Genomic DNA, 27,766 nt, shown 5'->3' on the forward strand with positions numbered 1-27,766 from the left:
GAAGAAGAAGTACACCCCTCCTGGAAGCTGTCACATTACTGTGGTGGAGGGGTTTGTTTGCAATTACTATAGTCAAATGTTTCCTGAAGTTAGGAACAGATTAGGCTATTTACAGGTAAAATGCGTTAACTTACAAAAAATTCAGGTTACGAAATGAACGGATTTATTTCATGTTTAGAGGTACCGCTGTACAAATAAATTATTAATAAAATCACACAATGTGATTTTTGGATTTCTTTTTTAAATTTTTTTTCAGATGATGTCTCACAAAACCACAATGACACAAACCAGCCACTCAATTCGGGCGTGATCAGTCATGCCCACAGACATAAAGTTACAGGTGTGGTCCACCATTCATCCCCGCAGATATAAAGTTGTAGGTGTGATTTGGGATGGAATCTCAAGACCCTAAAATAACTTACTGAGTTGTTATACCTGAGTATGTAGTTGTTACCTACAGTGAAGAAAATAAGTCTTTGAACACCCTGCTATATTGCAAGTTCTCCCACTTGGAAATCTGAGAGGGGTCTGAAATTTTCATTGTTAGTGCATGTCCACTGTGAGTGAGATATTAAAAGAAAAATACAGAAATCACAATGTATGACTTTTTAATGATTTATTTCTCCGATACAGCTGTAAATAAGTATCTAAACACCTGAGAAAAACAATGTTCATATTTGCTCCAGTAGCCTTTGTTTGCAATTCTTCTTCTTCTTCTTCTTTTCCTTTCGGCTTGTCCCGTTAGGGGTCGCCACAGCGTGTCATCTTTTGCCATCTTAGCCTATCTCCTCCATCTTCCTCTCTAACCCCAACTGCCCTCATGTCTTCCCTCACCACATCCATAAACCTTCTCTTTGGTCTTCCTCTCGCTCTTTTGCCTGGGAGCTCCATCCTCAGCATCCTTCTACCAATATACTCACTCTCTCGCCTCTGAACATGTCCAAACCATCGAAGTCTGCTCTCTCGAATCTTGTCTCCAAAACATCCAGCTTTGGCTGTCCCTCTAACGAGCTCATTTCTAATCCTATCCAACCTGGTCACTCCGAGCGAGAACCTCAACATCTTCATTTCTGCCACCTCCAGTTCTGCTTCCTGTTGTTTCTTCAGTGCCACCGTCTCTAATCCGTACATCATGGCCGGCCTCACCACTGTTTTGTAAACTTTGCCCTTCATCCTAGCAGAGACTCTTCTGTCACATAACACACCAGACACCTTTCGCCAGCTGTTCCAACCTGCTTGGACCCGTTTCTTCACTTCCTGACCACACTCTCCATTGCTCTGTATTGTTGACCCCAAGTATTTGAAGTTGTCCACCCTCGCTATCTCTTCTCCCTGAAGCCTCACTCTTCCCCCTCTACTTTTCTCATTCACGCACATATATTCTGTTTTACTTCGGCTAATCTTCATTCCTCTCCTTTCCAGTGCATGTCTCCATCTTTCCAATTGTTCCTCTGCATGCTCCCTGCTTTCACTGCATATGACAATATCATCTGCGAACATCATGGTCCAAGGGGATTCCAGTCTAACCTCATCTGTCAGCCTATCCATTACCACTGCAAACAGGAAGGGGCTCAGAGCTGATCCCTGATGCAGTCCCACCTCCACCTTAAATTCCTCTGTCACACCTAAGGCACACCTCACCATTGTTCTGCTGCCATCATACATGTCCTGTACTATTTTAACATACTTCTCTGCCACACCAGACTTACGCATGCAGTACCACAGTTCCTCTCTTGGTACTCTGTCATAGGCTTTCTCTAGATCCACAAAGACACAATGTAGCGCCTTCTGACCTTCTCTGTACTTTTCCACGAGCATCCTCAAGGCAAATAATGCATCTGTGGTACTCTTTCGAGGCATGAAACCATACTGTTGCTCGCAGATACTTACTTCTGTCCTGAGTCTAGCCTCCACTACTCTTTCCCATAACTTCATTGTGTGGCTCATCAACTTTATTCCTCTATAGTTCCCACAGCTCTGAACATCCCCTTTGTTCTTAAAAATGGGAACTAGAACATACCTCTACCGGTATGTCATCAGGACCAACTGCCTTCCCATTTTTCATCCTTTGTAATGCCTTTCTGACTTCCCCCTTCGTAATCATTTCCACTTCCTGGTCCTTCACTCTTGCCTCTTCAACTCTTCCTTCTCTCTCATTTTCTTCATTCATCAACTTCTCAAAGTATTCTTTCCATCTATTTAGCACACTACCGGCACCAGTCAACACATTTCCATCTCTATCCTTAATCACCCTGACCTGCTGCACATCCTTCCCATCTCTATCCCTCTGTCTGGCCAACCTGTAGAGATCCTTTTCTCCTTCTTTCGTGTCCAACCTGGTGTACATGTCTTCATGTGCCTCTTGTTTAGCCTTTGCCACCTCTACCTTTGCCCTACGTCGCATCTCGATGTACTCCTTTCGCCTCTCCTCAGTCCTCTCAGTATCCCACTTCTTCTTCGCTAATCTCTTTCCTTGTATGACTCCCTGTATTTTGGGGTTCCACCACCAAGTCTCCTTCTCCCCTTTCCTACCAGATGACACACCAAGTACTCTCCTGCCTGTCTCTCTGATCATCTTGGCTGACGTCGTCCAGTCTTCCAGGAGCTTCGGTTGTCCATCGAGAGCCTGTCTCACCTCTTTCCGGAAGGCCGCACAACATTCTTCCTTTCTCAGCTTCCACCACATGGTTCTCTGCTCTACCTTTGTCTTCTTAATCTTCCTACCCACCACCAGAATCATCCTACATACTACCATCCTATGCTGTCGAGCTACACTCTCCCCTACCACTACTTTACTGTCAGTAACCTCCTTCAGATTACATCGTCTGCACAAAATATAATCTACCTGCGTGGTTCTACCGCCGCTCTTGTAGGTCACTATATGTTCCTCCCTCTTTTGGAAATAAGTGTTCACTACAGCCATCTCCATCCTTTTTGCAAAGTCCACCACCATCTGCCCTTCAAAGTTCCTTTCCTGGATGCCGTACTTACCCATCACTTCTTCATCGCCCCTGTTTCCTTTACCAATATGTCCATTACAATCTGCACCAATCACAACTCTCTCGCTGTCTGGGATGCTCAGAACTACTTCATCTAGTTCCTTCCAGAATTTCTCTTTCAACTGTAGGTCACATCCTACCTGTGGTGCATAGCCGCTAACCACATTATACATAACGCCCTCAATTTCAAATTTTAGTCTCATCACTCGATCTGATACTCTTTTCACCTCCAAGACATTCTTAGCCAGCTCTTCCTTTAAAATAACCCCTACTCCATTTCTCTTCCCATCTACTCCGTGGTAGAATAATTTAAACCCTGCTCCCAAACTTCTAGCCTTACTACCTTTCCACCTGCTCTCTTGGATGCACAGAATATCAACCTTTCTCCTAATCATCATGTCAACCAACTCCTGAGCTTTTCCTGTCATAGTCCCAACATTCAAAGTCCCTACACTCAGTTGTAGGCTCTGTGCATTCCTTTTTTTCTTCTGACGCTGGATCCGGTTTCCTCCTCTTCTTTGTCTTCGACCCACAGTAGCTGAATTTCCACCGACGCCCTGCAGGTTAACAGTGCCGGGGGCGGGCGTTGTTAACCCGGGCCACGACCGATCCGGTATGGGATTCTTTAGATGAACGCTCATATTTGTTTGGCACAGTTTTTACGCCGGATGCCCTTCCTGACGCAACCCTCTGCATTTATCCGGGCTTGGGACCGGCCTACAGATTACACTGGTTTGTGCCCCCATAGGGCTGCATTCCCCATAGGGCTGCATTTACAATTGGCAATTACAGAGGTCAAATGATTCCTGTAGTTGTTCACCAGGTTTGCACACACTGCAGGAGGGATTTTGGCCCTGTCCTCCACACAGATCTTCTCTAGATTAGACAGGTTTCTGGGCTGTCGCTGAAAAACACTGAGTTTAAGCTCCCTCCAAAGATTTTCTATTGGGTTTAGGTCTGGAGACTGGCTAAGCCACGCGAAGAACCTTGATATGTTTCTTACGGAACCACTCCTTGGTTTTCCTGCCAATGTGCTTTGGGTCATTGTCATGTTGAAAGACCCAGCCATCTTCAATGTTCTGACTGAGGAAAATAGGTTGTTCCCCCAAAATCTTACAATACATGGCCGCGGTCATCCTCTCCTTAAAACAGTCCAGTCGTCCTGTCCATGTGCAAAAAAACACCCCAAAGCAGGATGCAACCACCCCCATGCTTCACAGTGGAGATGGTGTTCTTAGGATGGAATTCATCATTCGTCTTCCTGCAAACACGGTTAGTGGAATTATGACCAAAAAGTTCCATTTTGGTCTCATCTGACCACAAAACTTTCTCCCATAAAGCGAGTCAAGTCTGTTCTGAAAATGTGTGGCGAACCCAAAACAGAAACCGAGTGTATGGAAGGAAATGTGAGGATAGAATGGAAGGTGGACTACCTCAAGCATCACATTCCGCGCAACTCATTTGAAAGCAATTAGAATTATACGCAGATGTAAATTGGAAATCGGGATCTGTTCTTCATTTGGGGAGAGGATCAAATGGAAGGGGAACGAGCTGACACTGGTACACAAATCGAACCTAGACCTGTCAGGGGCATGGCCATGCCCTGGACGGAGCTGCCTCTGGCAGCAGCCCCACACCTGCGCCATATGGACGCTAATTAGGGCAGACGCCTAAGCTTTGGGTTTGTCACTTTCAGGCACCAGTTCATTCCGTTGGACACGACATCATTGTGTGTGAGTGTGCAAGTGTCTTGTAGTGTATCTCATTTGTTACAGCGTGTCTGTGCTACTACAGTCAATGTCTTGTTCTTGTTCATGTTTCAAGTTTAGCCTCGTAGTTATCGGACCTTGTGTCTTGATTTTTGGACATTGCCTTTTGCCACGTGTTTTTTTTTTTATACTTTACCCTATACCCTTTTAGACTCCTTCCTGTGAATGACCTCTGAAGAATAATACTCATCTTGTAAATTATGTCCCTGCCTCGGAGTCCTGCATTTGGGTCCTATCCCTCGCCACGTGCCCATGACAAGACAAAGTCAAAATTCTATTGACAGTGTTCTGCTAGTCATCAATAGGAATGCATTTTTGCAGTCAATTTAACAATTTAACAATGACATGGCAAAGTACCTGAGTATACAAGAAAGCTGACATAGGAAAAGTTATGCCTTTGAATTTTTTAATTCAGGCAGTCAAAGTAATAGATCAACGAATCAATTAGTCATGTTCAATTTCCACCTTGACACTCCTTTATAATGGCTGAAACCACAGAATACAATGTAAAAAAAAAGGTACATTTTCTAGTTTTAAATACAGGGAGAAAAATAACATTCAACATCAAACTGTTAGGAATCATCATTTAGCAATCAGCAATGCACTGTACAAGCAATCATTCAGTTTTACACACAGGTGGAGATTTGATTGTTAATAAAAATAAAATTGAAATGAATTTGGAAGCAGGCTTTCAAATGTATAGTTTTTAGGTTACTTGGTTTGGCTACCAATGTATTTTTTTGTAGTTAAAAGAACTAATTTGTTGACATTTTTATTGTAAGTTTGCAAAAATGGTTCTTAATAAAAGTGTTCTGATGGGAATCTAACTGCTCCTGTATAATCTGATTCCTTTTATAAACCATGTAACTTCAATGTATGACACATCTGATGTTGCACATAGTGGTCAAAGGGTAGAGTGTAGTGCGTGTGCTCAGACACATAAAAAACTTAGAGGGAACATTAGTACCCACTCGCATTGTCTATTGCCACACAACCCAAAATTAATGACAAAGCTCCACTCACGCAGAGACCGGTATCACAGGATTGTCCTCTGCTGCAGAGATGTCTTTGGCGAAACAGTCTTTGTGCCACATTTAAAGGGAATAAGAGGAGCTGCTTTGATTGGTGGTGAATGAAGTCAAGTGGGAACACACCCATTGTGTGCAGCCCGTCAGTTATTGAACATGCCTTGCTGCACTAGTCCACAAAATTACCAACAATGGTCCAACCCGCCTTTAGTGCCCAGTTGCTCACCCTGCTGTGTTGGGTTTAAGCCTGTCACGGAAACAGGTCCCTAAGCGTTTTCAATTCACTTTACTGTAAAATAATGCAAATGACTGTGGGCGTAAACTAGACAACCGAGAGAAAATTCAAACACCACACATAATTAATGGAGTAAAATCTATTTTTCCACATTACAGACCGTAATTGGTGTTAAACAAATGTGTAAATAGGATTCCTTAATGTGATCGATTGTGATGCGATGAGGACAATAAAAATTACCTTGTGTGAATATTGTAGATGCTGTAGGAAGCCATGTAGGAATGTCGGTAAACCTAGAATAACATCAACAAAAAGGGAAAATAATTTAAAGAGGACTGTCTAACACATTAGTGCAAAAAACAACAGTGCCACAGATAATGACATCACGAGAAAAATGAAAACCAAAAAGACATCAAACAGACTGCTCACCGCTCACAGCGATAGAATTGGGAGACAATGCAATTTGCACGGGTGACACCTGTGATACGATGGCATCTTGAGAAAAGCCATTGCTGCATGCTTTGGCTTTGAAAAAGCCGTGGGTGGTAGCATCATGCTTTGGGGGTGTTTTTCTGTACATGGGACAGAAAGCCTGCACTGTATTAAGGAGAGGATGATTTTGGGGAACAACCTCTTTCCCTTACTCAGAGCATTAACATGACAATGACCCGAATCACACAGCCAGGAAAACCAAGGAGTCGCTCCGTAAGAAGCATATCAAGGTACTGGCGTGGCCTAGCCAGTCTGATCTAGAGAAGATCTGTGTGGAAGTGTGGGCCAAAATCCCTCCTGCAGTGTGTGCCAACCTAGTGAACAACTACGGGAAACGTTTGACCTCTGTAATTGCAAATAAAGGATACTGTACCAAATATTAACATTGGTTTTCTCAGGTGTTCAAATACTTATTTGCATCTGTATCACACAAATGAATAGTTAAAAAAAAAAAAAATCATACATTGTGATTTCTGGATTTTTCTTTTTAGATTATCTCTCTCAAAGTGGACATGCACCTTCGATGAAAATTTCAGACCCCTCCATGATTTCTAAGTGGGATTACTTGCAAAAGAGCAGGGTTTTCAAATACATATTTTCTTCACTGTACATATGTTGTTTCATTCATTTTCTGAGCCACTTATCCTCACAAGGGTTGTGTGGGTGCTGGAGCCCATCTTCATGCAGGAGATGGGGTACACCCAGAACTGGTTGCCAGCCAATTGCAGCACACACAGAAACAAACAACCATTCACAGTCACAATCACACCTAAGGGCAATTTAGAGTCTCCAATTGATGCATGTTTTTCAAGATGTGGGAGGAAACCGGAGTGCCCGGGGAAAACCCACACAGGCACGGGGAGAACATGAAAAATCCACACAGTCGGGGCCGGGAATTGAACTCCATAAACCCCGACGATGATTAAAAACAATGTATTTTTCCCTTGGTGAGACGGGGGTCAGTGGGGCCACCATCTGGAGCCAGGCCTGGAGGTGGGGCTTGAAGTTGAGTTCCTGGTGGCCGGTGTAATGGTCTGAGCACTCCCCGGTGGTGAAAAGAACTCTGGGTACATAGACGCATATTGGGAAATGCCCCGGTCTCATAGTTCCCCTTTTTTTACATAGAGGGAGTTAACATACTGTTACGGGTTTTGTGTAGGGGGGCGTGTGTGTTGTGTGGGTGAGATGGATTGCGCATGCATTTTTGGTCAGGAGTGAGTGTGAGAGGAAAAAAGAACGTTGGTTTATGGTGACTGGGAAGTCTTGTGTGCAAAAGAAAATAAAGCAAGTATAACACCAAGTTGACGCTCTGTGATTACTACTCCCACCATCGAGGTTTGGAGTTGCGACGCAAAAAGGAAGTGAACCAAGAGGAGGACAACCTCGGCCCGACAGAAGACATCTTCCCTGTGTCTCCCAACCACGGTTAGGCAACCGGAGGAGGAACGGTTAACACTGGCGACCATGAAGGGACCTTCTCACATTGTCTAAGGAGTGGTAAGCATCGTCACTTTTCACCAGAATCAGTAAAGTACTTGGTTGATTCACTGGAGTTAAGCTAACAAGTGGTGGCTGCTGCTCGCAATCCCGCAATATGTCAGACTCTAGTACAGTGGTACCTCGGTTTTCGAACAACTTTGTTTTCGTACAATTCGGTTTTCGGATGAAAATTTCCAGATTTTTTTTGCTTTGAGTTTCGAACAAAAATAGGTATTCAAACACCCCGACCAGCTGACCCACGACGATTTGTTGTTGTGTTTTCGATCGCGTCCCCGAAAAAAAACGGAAAAGAAGTAAAGCGCCACCGCGCAACGTGCATGGCGCAGTGCGGGTGGCGCAACCAGTTGACTCACACATTCCTCTGCTCGCGGGCATTTCACAGTACTTTAGTGACTTTTTTTCTTCAAATTGAGGAACACTAACCCCCGATCATGGCTCCAAAGAAGACAAGTGGAACTACTGGTGATGAAAAAAAGGAAAGTGGTACGTAAAAACTGTCAACTTCAAGAAGGATTTGATAGCCAAGCACGAATCTGATGTCCGTGTTTCTGAGTTATCGAAGAAGTATGGCATGGTGAAAACGACGATCAGCACCATTCTGAAAACAAGTATGCCCTCAAAGCAAGTGATGTTGCTAAAGGAGAAACCATGTTGACCAAGCAGAGGCCACAGATCTTGGAGGAAGTTGAAAAGTTGCTTCTTATTTTTGGGAACGAGCAGCGGTTAGCTGGAGACAGTGTTGGCGAGGAAGGAAGGAGATGTCTGATGAGGCTGAAGGCAGGAAGGATGTCTCAAGTGCTGATATTAAAGCTATCTGCAATAAATGCAACGACATCCATAATTTTGTCGAACTTCATCACCCGAATAAAGCTGAATGTTGCAGAGCACTGCAAAGTTTGGTGTAGATTTGTGAAAAGTGGGCAAGTCACCCCACCGAAGACATTTGAAACTGTTACATACTTTCTGTGCAAATAAAAAACAATTTGTTTTTTCCCCCTCATAATTGCTTGTTTAAAGTTATTCTGGACTTTTGTTAATAAAAAAAAAAAAGGTTTACAAGGCTGTGGGGCAAGTCGCTACAGATATAGCAATGCACTCCCAGCCTCGCATCCTCTACTAGGCTAAAGCATACATTTTAAACAAAAACAAAAAAATTATATATATATATATAAAGTATTTAAAATATACTTGTATTTCTACTCTGCAGTTTATTATCAGGAAAAGCTAAAAAAAAAAAAAACGCTTAAAAAAGCAATTTTTTAGGCTTGGAATGCATTATTTCATTTTCCATTCATTGTTAAAACGTGCTTTGATTTCCGAACATTTTGGTTTTCAACAATTCTTCTGGAACGGATTGTGTTTGAGAACCAATGCACCACTGTGTAGTGATGAGCGACGCTCCTGGGATTGCCAGATGTAGGAGCGGAGCTAAACAATATGGGACGGTGAAGAAATGTGAACATTGTAACCCGTTTGTGTGTGACGCAACTTGTGCATACACATTTACCGATGGGTAGGAAATGGTCACTAGGCCGCAGTTTTCCCGCTCTAACCATTTTGCTGATGGCCTATATCAAAGCCAGTGTCACGAAGCAGGAAGCACTACACACAGTTGCTCAGCCCCTACCCAACTAATGCAAATCACAAATTCGAACCCATTCTCCTCTGACTTATATGGGACGTTTTGTGCTTAGCAAACCAGGATTTTTTTTAAGGCAGAGGAGTGTAGTCCAGAGGCAGTTGAGGACACCTAGCAAACTCTTCTTTGCTACCGACAATGCACTGTTCGCCTCGCCAACCCCTCTCTGACACTGAAGTGGAAGATGAGCCGAGAGAAAGGATCCCCATGTTGGGACCAGGCCAATATGACGCCACCACACCATGGAGGAAATTCCTGCACAGGTTCGAATGTTGTGCAGAGGCCAATCATTGGTCTGGAAAGACCATGACGACACAACTGAAGTTCTGTTTAGTTGGAGCTACGAGAGCCATCGTCCACCGCAATCCTCGTTCAACTAAATGGGACTACGACCGTTTAGTGGACGAGCTGGAAACTGCATTCGGCCTATCTTCAGACATGCAGCTGCAGTTGCTGTGGAGTTTAGGAAAAAGGTGCGTAGACCTGGAGAAGCCCCGCATGCATCCCGGGAGGACATTTATAGCAGAGTACTTGTGGCTTACGGTAATATGCGCTAACAGGGCCGGTTAAAAAAATCATACCGGTAAAAATCACTGAAACACGGCAGTAACACACTGGAGCAGCGCTAACAGGCCGGATCGGTGAAAGTCACTTCCTCTGCACATATATTCGGTCTTACTCTTACCGTTTCCGCTTGAGTGCCCCCTCGTGGCCTTTAGAAAAAATACACATACTAGCCACATCACCGCATGAACCACAGGCCACAAATTATGTAGATATCTTGTACGTCTTATAAGGAATAGTTCCTATAAACAGAAATGTCCCTTGTTCTTTGTTCTTGTTGCTATGTTGTTCCTTGTTCTTTGGTCTGAACGTCGTACCAGGGCAGCACTGACTGCTGGAGAAAAATTTCTTGTGTGTTTTTGTGCACTTAGCCATTAAAGCTGATTCTGAATTTTATTCTGATTCTGATGAATCATTTTGGATTTCCAGGCAGAACATGTACCACGTCAAAACAATTGACTACATCAAACAGAATACAATATGAAGATGAAATCAGATGACCATTGCAAATATGAATCACATTTATACAAAATAAAAGCAATTAAGTTGGTTAGGGTTATGATTTGACTTAGTGTGTTTCAAGATAACTGCGCCACACTAAAGTCACTCAAGTCATTACCTGACCTTTTCCTATAGAAACAAAAAGGTGCAGCCAGTCCAGGTAGAGTTGGAACTGCAGCTCACATGTTCTTCACTTGTTCACTTGACCAACCATCCAACCCCCAAGCAGCCACTCTCAAATGGCAAATCCAAGCCACACAGCCCCAAAGGCACCATGCAGACCAGGTGACGTCTGCCTCAAGATCCCTCAGACCACAGGAACTGAAAGAGGGAGGTGCAGCATTGGAGGAGCAGGCAAAGGTGTAGACTGAGACCTGCAAAGGGCTGGGCACCACCTATACCCTACACAAGTGTTCCCCAACCTTTTTTGTACAGTGGCATTTTTCTTTCTCACAGACCGGATAAGTGTATGTATATATATATATATATATATATATATATATATATATATATATATATAGGGTGTCCCAAAAAATGTATACACAATTTAAATAATGATATTTGTAAATTCCTTTACATGTTAAAATTATTAGAATTATAATAAACATCAAGTTTATGATTATTTAAAGTGTGTATAATTTTTTTGGGGACACCCTATATATACATATACACACACACACATGCTTGCTTGCGTGCTTCTGCGTCTTCCTTCACTCTTCATGGTGCGTGCATTGTGGGCACAAAGCAGGGACCAGACTGCAGTTCTGGAGCTCCTCAATGAGAGTAGACTTTTAACTTCGTAAAAGTATTTCTACCGTTGTCGAGCAGAAACCTACAATTGTATCTGTATCAGAGTGGACTTGGTAGGTGAGAGTTAACTTTTGCAATTGTTTCCTCCCACATCCCAAAAACATGCAATAATTGAATACTCTCAATCGCCCCTAAGTGCGATTGTGACTGTCCATTGTCTGTCTCTATGTGCCCTGCAATTGGCTGGCAACCAGTTATGGGTGTACCCTGCCTCCTGCCTTAAAAACAGCTGGGATAGGTTCCAGCACTCCTGCGACCCACATGAGGATAAGTGGCTCAGAAAATGGATGGATGGATATTTTTATCTACTAAAGCTCTGACTTGTGTAAAGCTGTCTTCCAAACACCTTCAGAGTCATGGTATGCCTGTACTTTATTCATTATGATTTACTTGTTGAGAAATGTATACATTCTCAAATGATTTTCAATCACCCAAATAAAGAGTATCATATCCACAACTTTGATTTAGACTCTGCACAGCATCATGTGATTGTGTCAACAACTTCAATGTGACCAGAGATTCACAACTCAGAATAATCACTTAATGAATGAACAATGGAGATGGTGTCTAAAGAAACCTACCTGTTTGACATCATAAGCAAAAAGCACATACTTCAAGTCAGGGGACACAGAATATTTGGCCACATTGAAATTTATCTAAAGGAAAGGGAGAAAACCCGATGTCAGGTCAATATGGAACTCAGCTATAATGGTTGGGTCACAAAAAAAATCTATAAAATAGACTACTTACAAATGTTGTGTTTGATAGGACAATCTCTGTTTCGTTAAAGAGGATGTTGAACTTGATGACATGGCCATCACTGTTTCTGTAAATAACTTCAGAATCTGTGTAGAAACAAAAACAGTAAAGAAAAAAAGCCATTCAATTTTCAGAGAAAAGAAAATTGAAATATGCATGCTGACTCAATTGTAAAAATAGATTAACCATTACATCCATCCATTTCCTAAGCCGCTTATCCTCACAAAGGTCACGGGAGCCAATCCCAGCTGTCATCGTGCTGTAGGCACTGTACACTCTGAACTGTTTGCCAGCCAATCGCAGGTCACAAAGACACAGACAACAATTGCACTTACAATCACACCTAGGGGCAATTTCGAGTGTCCAATTAATGTTGCATGTTTTGGGGATTTGGGAGGAAACCGGAGTGCCCGGAGAAAACCCAGGCAGGCACGGGCTGAACATACAAACTCCACACAGGCGTGTCCGGGATTGAACTTGGGTCCTAAGGACTGTGAGGCCAATGGTTTACAGCTGTTTCACCCTGCCACATTCACCATTATAAATGTTTCAAAAACATTTTTCACACTATCATTGTTCTTTGCGATGGTTTAACACAGACAATGACAACAAAACACTCAGGCACTTTAGAGACTGACACATGATGTGAATGTGTATAAATTAAAAAAGTTTTGAGTGCCAGACAGCACAGAGGGCTTCTCCCTAAACATTTAATCTTCAACGTAACACAACAAGCTCTGAGTTGATGGAATAAGAGTTTTCCACTGAGAAGAAATGCTAACAAGTCACAATGCTTGTGTTGTATGGTTTCTGTAGGAATACTAGTGATCTGATTTAAATAAAGAAATGGTTTAATCTGCTCTAGATAACAAGTCAGCCGCCGAGGAGGAGATAGCACAAGAACAAAAACATCTAATCGTCAGAACTGCTAGAACCAGGAGCACCTGTTGTCTGTTAAAGAAATGACGACCATACATGTACTCAGCAATTTTACACACACACACACACACACACACCACACACACACACACACACACAACACACACACACACACAACACACACACACACACACACTTTGTTTCCAACTATGTTTTGCTCGCCCGTCTGCTTTTTGTAATATCCATGTAAATAACTAAATAAATAGAGGTGCTGAGGAGAGGATAATCACAGAGTACAGTGGTATGTTTTACGAGACAGTTCCTCTCCTCTCTCCTCGCAAGCTGTCAAACTTCAACTGGTGTCTTTGCTTCCTTTTCTGTTCTGTTTAATGAACATCTCATTGGTAAACCTGACCTTTTGACAAGTCAGTAACCACCCAAATCAAGGAATAAAGAATCACTGCCAACTTTACTGCAATTATATTTAAAAAAAACAGAAATCCTTCAAATTGTATACCGTATGTCCAAAGAAGTACATAATTCATTTAATTGATTCAGTTTACCACCATGTGAACCATTGTTGTATTACTTTTACATATTGTCAAATGGGTTGCCATGCCACATACAGCAATGGATTAAATTGATAGTAATTAGCTTGTGTGGCGAGGGTTCATGTGTCAAGCTGAGCCCACAAACCAACTCTCATATTGAACACCAGATGTCGCCAAACCAAATTATACTTGATCGATCACCCACACGGCACGGCAAAGGTCTCTCTAATAAACATAGCCTTCCCACTTAGCGTCTCACCGCATACATACATATACCAAAGTCAGTAACCTTAAAAACCCAATTGTTTTCATATCTTTGTATTCACATCTTGTTTTTGACATAAAGACATACAGGATGCGTTTCAGCAGCTGTTCACACCCTGTGGTTTTCAAAAGCTGCTTACAAGTGACAAACAGGATGTTTGCAGCATCGCTGGGTTGCTGAACAGGAAGCCTGTGACACCCTTGAGTTACCACACAGGATGTTTGCAAGCATTGATCTTATTTTTTTTAATTGATATTTTTCCATCTAGCTATTAGTGAAGAATATGATGCTTTGAAACTGCTTTGTGTAAAGAATATAACCTGTGTATGACTGTCTCTCTCAGACAAGGCAACACACGATGTACGACCAACGAGAACAAGCCTGTTGAATGCATCAGAGAATTGTATTCACAAGAATGTTGATACATTTTTTGCTATTGCTTAAGAACTAGAGTGAAATTAACAGCAAGATAGTGGTTATATCTACAGGATGCCCCTTTTGGTTGTTGATGTTAAGGGAAGTGACAGTTGAGTTTGCGGGCGCCTAGCCCTATTTTGAGTGAGCTAAGAGGGGCATGACAAAACAACCCAGGGATGGGAAAGGTACTTGACAGAATAACAAAAAAGGTACTTCCCACTGGGCGTGAGCAAAGCCCAAACCTTCCAGAATATTCTCCCCAAAAGCTATAAAAGCCTTGGATACGAAAGTTCGAGGCTCTTTGTTCGTTTTACACTGATGGGGAGACAAAAAGGCCTTTCTCTAGGGAGTAATTTTCGTAGGACTAGCTGACGGAGAGAAGTCTTCGAGCAACTTAGGATGCTTATTTTTAACTTCTTCTTTTTCGATTGGGCACGAGTAAAAAAACTACTATAATAAGGTAATTGCAGGGTAACACCATCGATATTACGTGATTACCTAAGAAGGGTAAGTTGGCTTTACAATTAATTCTTAACCCTAAAATTCCTTATTACTAAATTAGGCTTCGAGCTTCGTAAGGACTTGATCACCCCTAAAGGCTCACTCAAAAATGTATACCTTCCCGATTTTCTAATGCTTTTGAATGCATTTAATCTTCCTTCATTTTTATTGCTTTTTATTTCTTTTATCATTTACTTCATCCTAATTACCATTAGTATCATCCTATTAATCATTTTTCTTTTTATTGATTTAGGTTCAATTAACATCAAATTTTGCCTTAAAATTGCAATGGTACCCCATGTCTGGCGGGAGTAACTGTTGAGTAATGAATGCTATCTGAACAATTTTTATCATTTTATTAAATACTTAAATTTCCATTTTCATCTATCATTGTCATTCTTATAATGAGTTGTCTCATCTTTTACCATTCAACTTCAATCGATCATCAACGGCATTAACAACATCTAGTCGTTAATTCCATTTTAGTCAGTAACTCATTGATAAACTCCGGTTTAATAAAAAAACAAATCCGTACGATCCTAACAAGGATTGTTAAATTTACTAGGCCAATGACAAGTGCAATCGATTCATAAGAGATGAAGCTGCTGTAAAAGCAGAGCGATCACTTTGTCACCCTTTTACTCTGTAAGGTTAGTCAATAAGGGCTGATAAGTGTGGGGCAGACCGGATTGGCTCTGCAAAACTAAAGGCAGTTAGTTCACCTAGGCGAATTCATCTCGACACCAACTTAAGAAGCTCCCGTCCCCCTGCAGGTAAGGCGTTGGAGTCAGTTGTGGTAAAGGGGTAGCTTAACCCTTTAAATGGAGAGTCGGTCAGGACATTTCATGTGAATACCCTAACATTACAATTATTCCAGATGTGAAATAGTTCTGTATTCAGTGTGCATTTTTTCCGATCCTCCAGCATCGAGTATACAGTGTCTCCAGCAGACTAAAATTTGTTATCCACAGAAAATACCTGTTTCGAGATCTGTAAAATTTGATTTAATCATAACAGGATCAGCCCACTAATACATTTCTGAGTGCTGTTTTTGTTACTTTATCAAGTAAACTCAGTTATTGCATGGTTGTTTTCTTCAGACATCCATCCGTCCATTTTTTTCCTGCGTAGCCAAAGTCAGGTCGCAGGGACAGTAGCTTTAGCTGGGATGCTCAAACATCCTTCTCCCCAGCCACCTCATTCATCCGATACAAAGTCTGCATCACTGCAGACCTGCCTGTGGATCTCGATTTCCAATTTTCCCCTCACTATGAACAAGACCCGAAGATACTTCAATTCCGCCACGAGTGGCAAGAGCTCATCATCAAACTGGAGAAGGGACGCCACCCTTATCCAACAGAGGACCATATTCTCAGATTTGGAGGTGCCGATTCCCATCACTGCTGGTTCACACTTGTCTGTGAACCGCTCCAGTGAGAGTTGGAGATTATGGCTTGGTGAAGCCAACAGAACCATATCATCTGGAAAAAGCACCCTTCTACCAATGTACTCACTCTCTCGCCTCTGAACATGTCCCAACCATCGAAGTCTGCTCTCTCTAATCTTGTGTCCAAAACATCCAACTTTGGCTGTTCCTCTAAAGAGGTTATGTCTAATCCTATCCAACCTGTTCACTCCAAGTGAGAACCTCAGCATCTTCATTTCTGGTACCTCCACTTCTACATCCTGTTTCTTCAGTGCCACCGTCTCTAATCTGTACATCATGGCCGGCCTCACCACTGTTTTATAAACTTTGCCCTTCATCCTCGCGGAGACTCTTCTGTCACATAGAACACCAGACACCTTCTGCCATCTGTTCCACCCATCTTAGATCCATTTCTTCACTTCCTTATCACATTCACCATCGCTCTATATTGCTGACCCCAAGTATTTGACGTCGTCCACCCTCGCTATGACTTCTCTCTGGAGCTTCACTCTTCCTCCTCCGCCCCTCTCATTCATGCACATATATTCTGTTTTACTTTGGCTAATCTTCATTCCTCTCCTTTCCAGTGCGTGGCTCCATCTTTCTAATTGTTCCTTCACCTGCTCCCTGCTTTCGCTGCGGATCACAATATCATCTGCAAATATCATAGTCCAAGGGAATTCCAGTCTAACCTCAGCTCTCAGCCTATCCATTACTACCGCAAACAGGAAGGGGTTTAGGCAGATCCCTGATGCAGTCCCACCTCCACCTTAAATTCTTCTGACACACCTACGGCACATGTCACCGCTATTCTGCTGCGCTCATGTCCTGTACTATTCTAACATATTTCTCCGCCACACCAGACTTGTGCATGCAGTACCACAGTTCCTCTCTTGGTACTCATTGGCTTTCTCTAGGTCTACAATGACACAATGTAGCTCCTTCTGACCTTCTCTGTACTTTTCCACGAGTATCCTCAAGGCAAATGATGCATCTGTGGTACTCTTTCCAGGCATGAAACCATACTGTTGCTCACAGATACTTACTTCTGTCCTGAGTCTCGCCTCCAGTACTCTTTCCCATAACTTCTGTGGCTCATCATCTTTATTCCTCTTTAGTTTCCACAGCTCTGAACATCATCTTTGTTCTTAAAAATTGAGACTAGCACACTTTTCCTCCATTCTTCTGGCATCTTCTCTCCCGGTAGTATTCAATTGAATAAGTTGGTCAAAAATTTCACAGCCACCGCTCCAAATTGCTTCCATACCTCCACTGGTATGTCAGCAGGACAAACTGTCTTTCTAACTTCCCCCTTACTAATCATTGCCACTTCCTGGCCATTCACGCTTGCCTCTTCTACTCTACCTTCTCTCCCATTTTCTTCATTCATTAGCTTCTCAAAGTACTGTTTCCACCTACTTAGTACACTACTTGCACCAGCCAATATATTCCCATCGCTATCCTTAATCATCTTTACTTGCTGTGCATCCTTCCCATCTCTATCCCTCTGTCTGGCCAACCTGTAGTGAACCTTTTCTCCTTCTTTCGTATCCAACCTGGTGTGCGTGTCGTCATATGCCTCTTCTTTAACCTTCACCACCTCTACCTTTGCCCCACATCGGATCTCAATGTATTCCTTTCACCTCTCCTCAGTCCTCACTGCGTCCCACTTCTTCGTCAGTCTTAAACTTGCTTATAGGCCCAGACTACCATAGCGGTCGTGGCCCGGGCTAACTACGCCTGCCCCCGGCACTGTTAATCTGCAAGGCGTAGGTAAAAATTCAGATAATGTAGGCCGAAGGCAAAAGAGAGGAGGAAACCGGCTTAGTCGGCAGAAGAAGAAGACTGAACAGACCCAACAGCTGCGTGTAGGGACTTTGAATGTTGGGACTATGACAGGAAAAGCTCAGGAGTTAGTTGACATGATGATTAGGAGAAAGGTTTATATATTGTGCATCCAAAAGAGCAAGTGGAAAGGGAGTAGGGATAGAAATTTTGGTGCAGAGTTCAAATTATTTTATCATGGAGTAGATGGGAAGAGAAATGGAGTAGGGGTTATTTTAAAGGAAGAGCTGGCTAAGAATGTCCTGGAGGTGAAAAGAGTATCAGATCAAGTGATGATGATGAAACCTGATATTGATTTTGTATAATGTGGTTAGCGGAAATGCCCCATAGGTAGGATGTGATGGCGAATTGAAAGAGAAATTCTGGAAGGAACCAGACGAAGTTGTCCTGTGAATCAGGAGTTAGTTGACATAATAGATGGGTAGAAAGGTTGATAAATTGTGCATCCAGGAGAGCAAGTGGAAAGGGAGTAAGGCTAGTTTAGGAGCAAGATATAAATCATTTTACCATGCAGTAGATGGGGAGAGAAATGGAGTAGGGGTTATTCTAAAGGAAGGGCTGGCTAAGTATGTATTGGAGGTGAAGAGTATCATTGAAATTGAGGGTATTATGTAGAATGTGATTAGCGGCTATGCCCCACACGTGGGATGTGACCTCAAGTTGAAAGAGAAATTCTGGAAGGAACCAGAAAAAGTTGTTCTGAGCATCCCAGACAGAGAGAGTTGTGATTGGTGCAGATTTCAATGGACATGTTGGCGAAGGAAACAGGGGTGATGTAGAAGTGATGGGTAAGTACGGCATCCAGCAAAGGAACTTTGAGGGTCAGATGGTGGTGGACTTCGCAAAAAGGATGAAATTGGCAGTGGTGAACACTTATTTCTAGAAGAGACAGGAACATAGATGACCTACAAGAGCGGAGGTAGAATTACACAGGTGGATTATATTTTGTGCAGACGTTGTAATCTGAAGGAGGTTACTGATTGTAAGGTAGTGGTAAGGGAGAGTATAGTTCCACAGCAATGGATGGTGGTGTGTAGGATGACTCTGGTAGCGGGTAGGAAGATTAAGATGACAAATGTAGAGCAGAGAATCAGGTAGTGGAAGTTGAGTTGAGTTGAGTTCAGCAAATATTTCAGAACACACAATTTATTACACTGTCTGAAACACTCAACCATGAACATCCCTGCTGATAATGTCAATACCACAGATCTATGTATACTGTAGATTGCCCATAATGGTTATATTGTTGATAGTATAAGGCACAGTGTACATATTTTAGACGGACCAGTTTATTTGTATTTTATTTATTTACTTTTTATTCTTTAGTCTTTTATAGCACTGCAGGTCTGAGAGGAATGCTATCTCACGAATGTTGTATGTCACGCATGTATAACACATCTGAAAATAAAGTTACTTGAACTTGAAGTTAAACCTAGATGTTGAACGAGACTGTAGCGCTACATCCTGTGAAGGAAGGATGGGACAAGATAGGACAGGACAGAGATAGGAGAAGTATGCAAGAAAAGGATCCCGCTACACAACTGAAAAGTGGTGGTAATGACAAAGTGAATTAAAGACGTCTATATAATGACAATAAAAGTGAGGTGGATACAAAACCAATTTGTGTTTACATTAAATATTTCTTGCATTAAGTGAGTGATCCCACACCCAGAGAAAGACTCCCAAGGATGTGTGCGTATGGTAAATTGCAAGTAAACTCATAACATTTTGCATGCTAAAAGACTGACAGAAATGTTCTGTAATGGCTATCCATGCAACACATAGGGTAAAGACCCCAACCAATCATTCGAGGACGGGACCGGGACCAAGGATAACCCCAAGAGCAACCTTGTGGACAGGACATGTCCCCCACCAAGGGACACAAGGCAGTCCAAAAGGATGGAAATGCCAGTAGTGAACACTTTTTTCCACATGACGCAGGAACATATAGTGACCAACAAGAGCAGAGGTAGAAGCACGGAGGTGGATTATATTCTGTGCAGATGATGTAATCTGAAGGAGGTTACTGACCGTAAAGTAGTGGTAGGGGAGAGTGTAGCTCGACATCACAGAATGGTGATGTGTACGATGACTCTGGTGGTGGGTAGGAAAATTAAGAAGACAAAGGTAGAGCAGAGAACCAGCTGGTGGAAGTTGAGAAAGGAAGAATGTTGTCCGGCCTTCCGGAAAAAGATGATACAGGCTCTCGATGGACAGGAGGAGCTCCCAGAAGAGTGGAATACTACAGCCAAGGTGATCAGACAGGCAGGAGAGTACTTGGTGTGTCATCTGGTAGGAAAGGGGAGAAGGAGACTTGGTGGTGGAACCCCAAAATACAGGGAGTCATACAAGGAAAGAGATTAGCGAAGAAGAAGTGGGATACTGAGAGGACTGAGGAGAGGCGAAAGGAGTACATCGAGATGCGACGTAGGGCAAAGGTAGAGGTGGCAAAGGCTAAACAAGAGGCACATGAAGACATGTACACCAGGTTGGACACGAAAGAAGGAGAAAAGGATCTCTACAGGTTGGCCAGACAGAGGGATAGAGATGGGAAGGATGTGCAGCAGGTCAGGGTGATTAAGGACAGAGATGGAAATGTGTTGACTGGTGCCGGTAGTGTGCTAAATAGATGGAAAGAATACTTTGAGAAGTTGATGAATAAAGAAAATGAGAGAGAAGGAAGAGTTGAAGAGGCAAGAGCGAAGGACCAGGAAGTGGAAATGATTACTAAGGGGGAAGTCAGAAAGGCACTACAAAGGATGAAAAATGGAAAAGCAGTTGGTCCTGATGACATACCGGTAGAGGTATGGAAGCAATTTGGAGAGATGGCTGTGGAGTTTTTGACCAACTTATTCAACAGAATACTAGCGGGCGAAAAGATGCCTGAAGAATGGAGGAAAAGTGTTCTAGTTCCCATTTTTAAGAACAAAGGGGATGTTCAGAGCTGTGGGAACTACCGAGGAATAAAGTTGATGAGCCACACAATGAAGTTATGGGAAAGAGTAGTGGAGGCTAGACTCAGGACAGAAGTAAGTATCTGCGAGCAACAGTATGGTTTCATGCCTCGAAAGAGTACCACAGATGCATTATTTGCCTTGAGGATGCTCGTGGAAAAGTACAGAGAAGGTCAGAAGGAGCTACATTGTGTCTTTGTGGATCTAGAGAAAGCCTATGACAGAGTACCAAGAGAGGAACTATGGTACTGCATGCGTAAGTCTGGTGTGGCAGAGAAGTATGTTAAAATAGTACAGGACATGTATGATGGCAGCAGAACAATGGTGAGGTGTGCCTTAGGTGTGACAGAGGAATTTAAGGTGGTGGAGGTGGGACTGCATCAGGGATCAGCTCTGAGCCCCTTCCTGTTTGCAGTGGTAATGGATAGGTGGCAAAGGCTAAACAAGAGGTATATGACGACATGTACACCAGGTTGGACATGAAAGAAAGAGAAAAGGATCTCTACAGGTTGGCCAGACAGAGGGATGGAGATGGGAAGGATGTGCAGCAGGTAAGGGTGATTAAGGATAGAGATGTAAATGTGTTGGCTGTGGCCAGTAGTGTGCTGAATAGATGGAAAGAATACTTTGCAAAGTTGATGAGTGAAGAAAATGAGAGAGAAAGAAGAGGCAAGTGTGAAGAACCAGGAAGCGGCAATGATTAGCAAGGGGGAAGCTAGAAAACCATTACCAAGGATGAAAAAGGAAGGGCTGTTGGTCCCGATGACATACCGGTGGACGTATGGAAGCAATTTGGAGAGGTGGCTGTGAAGTTTTTGACCAACTTATTCAACAGAATACTAGCAGGTGAGAGGTTGCCTGATAAATGAAGGAAAAGTTTGCAAGTTCCCATTTTTAAGAACAAACGGTACTTGCAGAGCTGTGGCAACGATAGAGGAATAACATTGATGAGCCACACAATGAAGTTATGGGAAAGAGTACTGGAGGGTAGACTCAGGTCAGAAGTCAGCATCTGCGAGCAACAGTATGGTTTCATGCCTAGAAAGAGTACCACAGATGCATTATTTTCCTTGAGGATGCTCATTGAAAAGTACAGAGAAGGTCAGAAGGAACTACATTGTATCATTGTATCATAGAGACTTTCTGCATCATGCGCAGCTCCAACAGCTTCACTTGGTGCCCTGCAAAGACTGCCGAAGCTCGAACAGTGTTACAACTCCAAGTGGCTTTCATGTGCCATGCATACAAAACTTGTCTGTTCAATGGACAGGCACCACCACTTTCTCCACGGTCGACCTGCCATCAGCAGTTTTCATGCCATTTCAAATTCAGCGTTCAGTTTCAAGGGTTTACCGAAGATGTTTCAGCAGTTGATGGGCACATGCCATTCTTCATTAATTTAAATTACTTGATTAATTAATTAATTAATTTGTGTGGCTAGTGCATCCTTGGAGAATTACCTACCTCTGGCATCTATTCGAGTGGCTAAATGAAGAAAGCCTCATAGTTAGTCTGGCCAATTGTGAGTTTAGCAAACTGTCAATTACCATAGTTGGCCCCCATCTCACTCCATAAGGGCTTGTAACTGTTCCTTTCATGGGAGAGGCCATCATCTGTTTTACACATTCACACAGTCTAAGTGGAAGGTGTTTGGTGTTCTATGTGACAAAAGAGTATCCCCGAGAATGAAGCGCTAAGTTTATAAAACCGAGGTGAGGCCGGCCATGATGTACAGATTAGAGACAGTGGCTCTGAAGGAACAACAGGAAGCAGAACTGGAGGTAGCAGAAATGAAGATGCTGAGTTTCTCACTTGGTGTGAACAGGCTGGATAGGATTAGAAATGAGCTCATTAGAGGGACAGCCAAAGTTGGATATTTTGGAGTCAAGGTTCGAGAGAGCAGACTGGTTTAAACATGTTCAGAGGTGGGAGAGTGGGTCTATTGGTACGAAGGTGCTGTGGATGGAGCTGCTAGGCAAAAGAGTGAGTGGAAGACCAAAGAAAAGGTTTATGGATGTTGTGAGGGAGGACAGTGGGTGTTAGGGAGGAAGATGCATGAGATAAGCTTAAATGGAAAAAGATGACACACTCTGGTGACCCCTAACAGGACAAGCTGAAAGAAAAAGAAGACACTGTAAGTCCCTGCTGGGGTTAATGGGAATAGTGAAGTTTGAGAGCCATTTCCTGCCACATGTAACCCACCTCATGTACATTAGTTGACAAGAAACCTGTACAGGAGGTGGACTGGTCTTTGATGATGACAGGGCTTTTGATGACACTCAACACACTTTGGCTACAGTTGCTCTGCTAATGCACTCATCTCAAACTACTCTGGTTGCCCTCAAAACAGTTTTTTTTTTTTTTTTTTTTTTTTTTACTATGCAGTATGACCGGTGTCTGAACACAGCTTCGGGAATTGGGGGGTGGCTTGCAACCAATGTTTGTTTTTTTTTTGCAAGATGCTCAGTGACAACAAAAAGTACAGTACCTTTGCTTCTTTTTCTTTCGTCACTGGTCAACACTCCTGATATCTGTTGAAGGGCTCGCCAGTCAAAGGCTTTGTAACCATAAGCCACTGACTTTATCATCGTCAAGACCTCGAGGCTATGGTTAGGACAACAGCTAAGTCAGCTTTGTGCTACGTCGACATTTATAGGCCTATTGGACAGCCCCCACTGTGCAGCAGCTAGATCATGTGGCCTTTGACATTGTCAGTACCAGATCATTGTGTAACTTCGCCATGGAGTGAGCATGCGCAATGGTATTTGTGAGCTGGAAATGCCTGGTATTTTTACATCACCCACGACTTCTCATATCGAAATGTTAAAACCGTTACCATGCTAATGGGGCCAAGTTTGTCTGGCCTGACCTACTTAAGGATCAATGCCTGGGCAGGCTCCTGCATGGTGTTCCAGCGTGCCAAGGTACGGTAACACGTAAAGGATGCAAGGCTCTTTTACAGATTAATAGAGTATTGTTTCCTGTCCCTTAGTTTACATCTTACATGAGTACTATAAGTGGTTTACAGTAGTGCCTCGAGGGACGAGTGATTTGACTTACAAGTTTTTCTTAAATATGAGACGTGGATTGGCCAAGTCTTTTGTTTTCACTTGTAAAGTCGAACTTGATAAACACAACTGTATAGTAGCAAGGCGAAACAAGCAGCACTTTGGCTGATATAGTCAGTAAATATTCATCAAAAAAGGGCTCAAGCTGTACTGAAAACACAGCTCTTTTCTTAGCTGCTTATCCATCCACTTTCTTGGCTGCTTATCCTCACAAGGGTTGCTGGAGTGCTTGAGCATATCCCAGATGTCATCACAAAGGAGGCAGGGTATACCCTGAACTGGTTGCCAAGCAATCACAAGGCACATGGAGACAGAGAACAGTCGCACTCAGAATCATACCTCGGGGCAATTTAGAGTGTCCAATTAATGTTGTATGTTTTTGGGATGTGGGAGGAAACCCGAGTGCCCGGAGAAAACCCACACAGGCACGGGGAGAACATGCAAACTCCACACAGGCAGGGTCGGGATTGAACTCATGTCCTCAGAACTGTGAGCCTAACGCTTTACAGGTGCGCCACCCTGCCGCTTACAATTAACATAATCCGAAATAAAATAAAATAACTCCAGTAGGGTGATTAAAGCAATTTGAAGGTGTGGACTAAAGATCCCATAAAAGTGACAGGTAGGTCACAAGACCTGAGCAAGGTGGAAGGTGAAAGAAAACCAAAAGACCAACGAAGCCCATACATTGTGCTGCATAAGGCTGGGTCCAACCCTGTAACAATTAAGAACATCAACCTCGCAAACATGGTTGGCATGTGGGTTTGTGGTTGACTACCACAGAAAGATGCAGAAAGACAACACAATGAGATCCACAAGAGCATTTCTCCCCTTCAAAGAATGTGATATAAAATTCCTCACATTTGAGAAAAACGTGTATTTGTTTTTAAAATCCTGAAATCTAACTAATTAAAGCAGGGTTGTCAAACTTATTTTTGTCACGAGTCACATTGTAGTTACAGTTTCCCTCAGAGGGCCATTATGACTGTGAAACCAGAGAAATACTCAATATTCACCTCATCATTTACACACTAATTTCTGAACTAATTTTGGCATCATGAATCAAGGGTAATGGCTTTTACAACCATTGTTCATGTTGGGTGATAAAAATACTTATAACATCTCAATGTTATCATTTACAATATACTGTATGACAATTTGAAATTTTGGTACAGATTTTCACAAGAATCATGGAAGTTGACATATGATTTGCCTTCGCGGGACACGTAAAATTATGGTGGAAGGCCGGATCTGTCACGACCTATCGATATGGAAGTAGGACCCAAATGCAGGACTTGGGAGACGCAGAGGTAATTCGGGAAAAAAGTTTATTGTTCCAAGGTCAGGGATCAGGCAGACAGTCAGGTGCAGAAGAGGTAGTCAGGATGTCAGGCGTAGAGAGCCAGTTCGCGGGCAGGCACAGGGGAGATCGATCAAAGAAGGCAGGAGTGTCAAAGGAGTCAGGCTTATGGGGTCGGTTGGAGAACAGGCGGAGGTCGGTACACACGGGTTCACGATCAGAGTTACGGGAGTACAGGAACGGGGCATGAGTTGCAACGATCTGCGCAAGGACAAGTCGTCCCCAGGGTCCTATATATACTGGGTGTCATTATACTTCATGAGGCGCAGGTGTGTGTCTACTGATTGACTGGGCACGCCCAGCCCGGGCTGGAAGCCAGAAGCATGACAGGATCTGGCTCACGGGCCTTGAGTTTGACACCCGTGGATTAAAGCTTCAACATTAGTTCTTCAGTTGTTTGAGTAAATAAGGTTTGAGGAAAATATCAGTGTGTTCTATTCAAGAAAAGTATTTATTTTTTCATGCATATGTAGTATGTGTGATGTTTTTTGTTTGTTTGATTTGACTTTTTTTGTGTCCTGTTCAGCTGTTAGATCAAGCAGAATAGTGAATCAGAATCATTTTCATCTGCATCCCTTAATGCAGGAACAGTTTTACTGTGTTACAGGGGAGTCTTTGAGCTTCCTCTGTGATTTCTTCATATTTTAATTGAAGTTTTATTAAGGATCGTTGTAGATCGGTCAAACAGAAATGAAATTCCAGAGGGGTGAGAGAGAAATGAAAATAAAGAAAAAAAAAGACATACACAAAGCCCTAACTGTAAACAGAATGAGAAAAACAAATCTTTCTGTATCCACAACAAAGAATCATTAAATATGTATGTTGGATGAGAGTCGCGACAATATAAGATAGGGCAAGGACTGGAGAAGAAGCATGCAAGTCAAGGATCGTGAACCTGGCTATACAACAAATGTTGGGAATGACTTAGTGATTCATAGTGATACATAAGCTTTTCATGGATACAGTGATGAAAATAAGCATTTGAACACCCTGCTCTACTGCAAGTTCTCCCACTTACAAATCATGGAGGGGTCTGAAATTTTCATCGTAGGTGCATGTACAATGTGAGAGAGATAATCTAAAAAGAAAAATCCAGAAATCATGATGTATTATTTTTTTTAATGATTTATTTGTGTGATAGAGCTGCAAATAAGTATTTGAACACCTGTCTATCAGCTCGAATTCTGACCCTCAAAGACCTGTTCGTCTGCCTTTAAATGTCCACCTCCACTCCATGTATTATCCTGAATCATATGCACCTGTGTGAGGTCATTAGCTGCATAAAGACACCGGTCCACCCCATACAATCAGTAAGACTCAAACTTGTAACATGCCCAAGACCAAAGAGCTGTCCAAAGACACCAGAGACAAAATTGTACAACTCCACACAGCTGGAAAGGGCTACAGAGAAATTGTCAAGCAGCTTGGCGAAAAAAGGTCCACTGTTGGAGAAATCATTAGGAAATGGAAGAAGCTTAACATGACGGTCACTCTCAATCGGAATGAAACCTCATGCAAGATATCACCTCGTGGGGTCTCAATGATCCTTAGAAAGGTAAGGAATCAGCCCAGGACTACACGACAGGACTTTGTCAATGATCTGAAAAGAGCTAGGACAACCGTTTCCAAGGTGACTGTTGGTAATACACTAAGACGTCATGGTTTGAAATCATGCATGGCACGGAAGGTTCCCCTGCTTAAACCAGAACATGTCAAGGCCCGTCTTAAGTTTGGCAATGACCATTTGGATGATACAGAGGAGTCATGGGAGAATGTTTCGTGGTTAGATAATCATAATTCCACTCACTGTGTTTGGAAGACGAATGATGAATTCCATCCCAAGAACACCATCCGTACTGTGACGCATGGGGGTGGTACCATCATGCTCTGGGGGAGAGGGAGGAAGGGGCGTTCTGCACATGGGACTGCACGACTGCAATGTATTAAGGAGGGGATGACCACGGCCATGTATTTTGAGATATAGGGGAACAACCTCTTTCCCTCAGTCAGAGTACTGAAGATGTGTCGTTGCTGGGTCTTTCAACATGACGAAGACCCGAAGCGCACAGCCAGGAAAACCAAGAAGTGGCTCCGTAAGAAGCATATCAAGGTTCTGGCGTAGCCTAGCCAGTCTCCAGATCTAAACCAAATAGAAATTCTTTGGAGGGAGCTGAAACTCCATGCTTCTCACCGACAGCCCAGAA

The 27,766-nt window shown here is 42.9% G+C and overlaps 1 protein-coding gene across 4 annotated transcripts in view; it reads right to left on the minus strand.

Moving 5' to 3' along the window:
* Nucleotides 1–27,766, minus strand: part of LOC133512399 (inactive dipeptidyl peptidase 10-like) — a 150,952-nt gene that overhangs the window by 58,210 nt on the left and 64,976 nt on the right. For 2 of the 4 annotated variants that reach the window (XM_061841980.1, XM_061841979.1), the window contains exons 4-6: nt 12,288–12,382; nt 12,119–12,193; nt 6,272–6,324 (exon numbers count right to left, since the gene is read on the minus strand). In XM_061841980.1, coding sequence (XP_061697964.1) covers nt 6,272–6,324; nt 12,119–12,193; nt 12,288–12,382 — 223 coding nt within the window. The remainder of the gene's footprint in view (nt 1–6,271; nt 6,325–12,118; nt 12,194–12,287; nt 12,383–27,766) is intronic. The other 2 variants (XM_061841981.1, XM_061841982.1) reach the window with 1 other exon arrangement.

Source organism: Syngnathoides biaculeatus, chromosome 14, assembly GCF_019802595.1.
Source record: "Syngnathoides biaculeatus isolate LvHL_M chromosome 14, ASM1980259v1, whole genome shotgun sequence".
NCBI classification, from domain to species: Eukaryota; Metazoa; Chordata; class Actinopteri; order Syngnathiformes; family Syngnathidae; genus Syngnathoides; species Syngnathoides biaculeatus.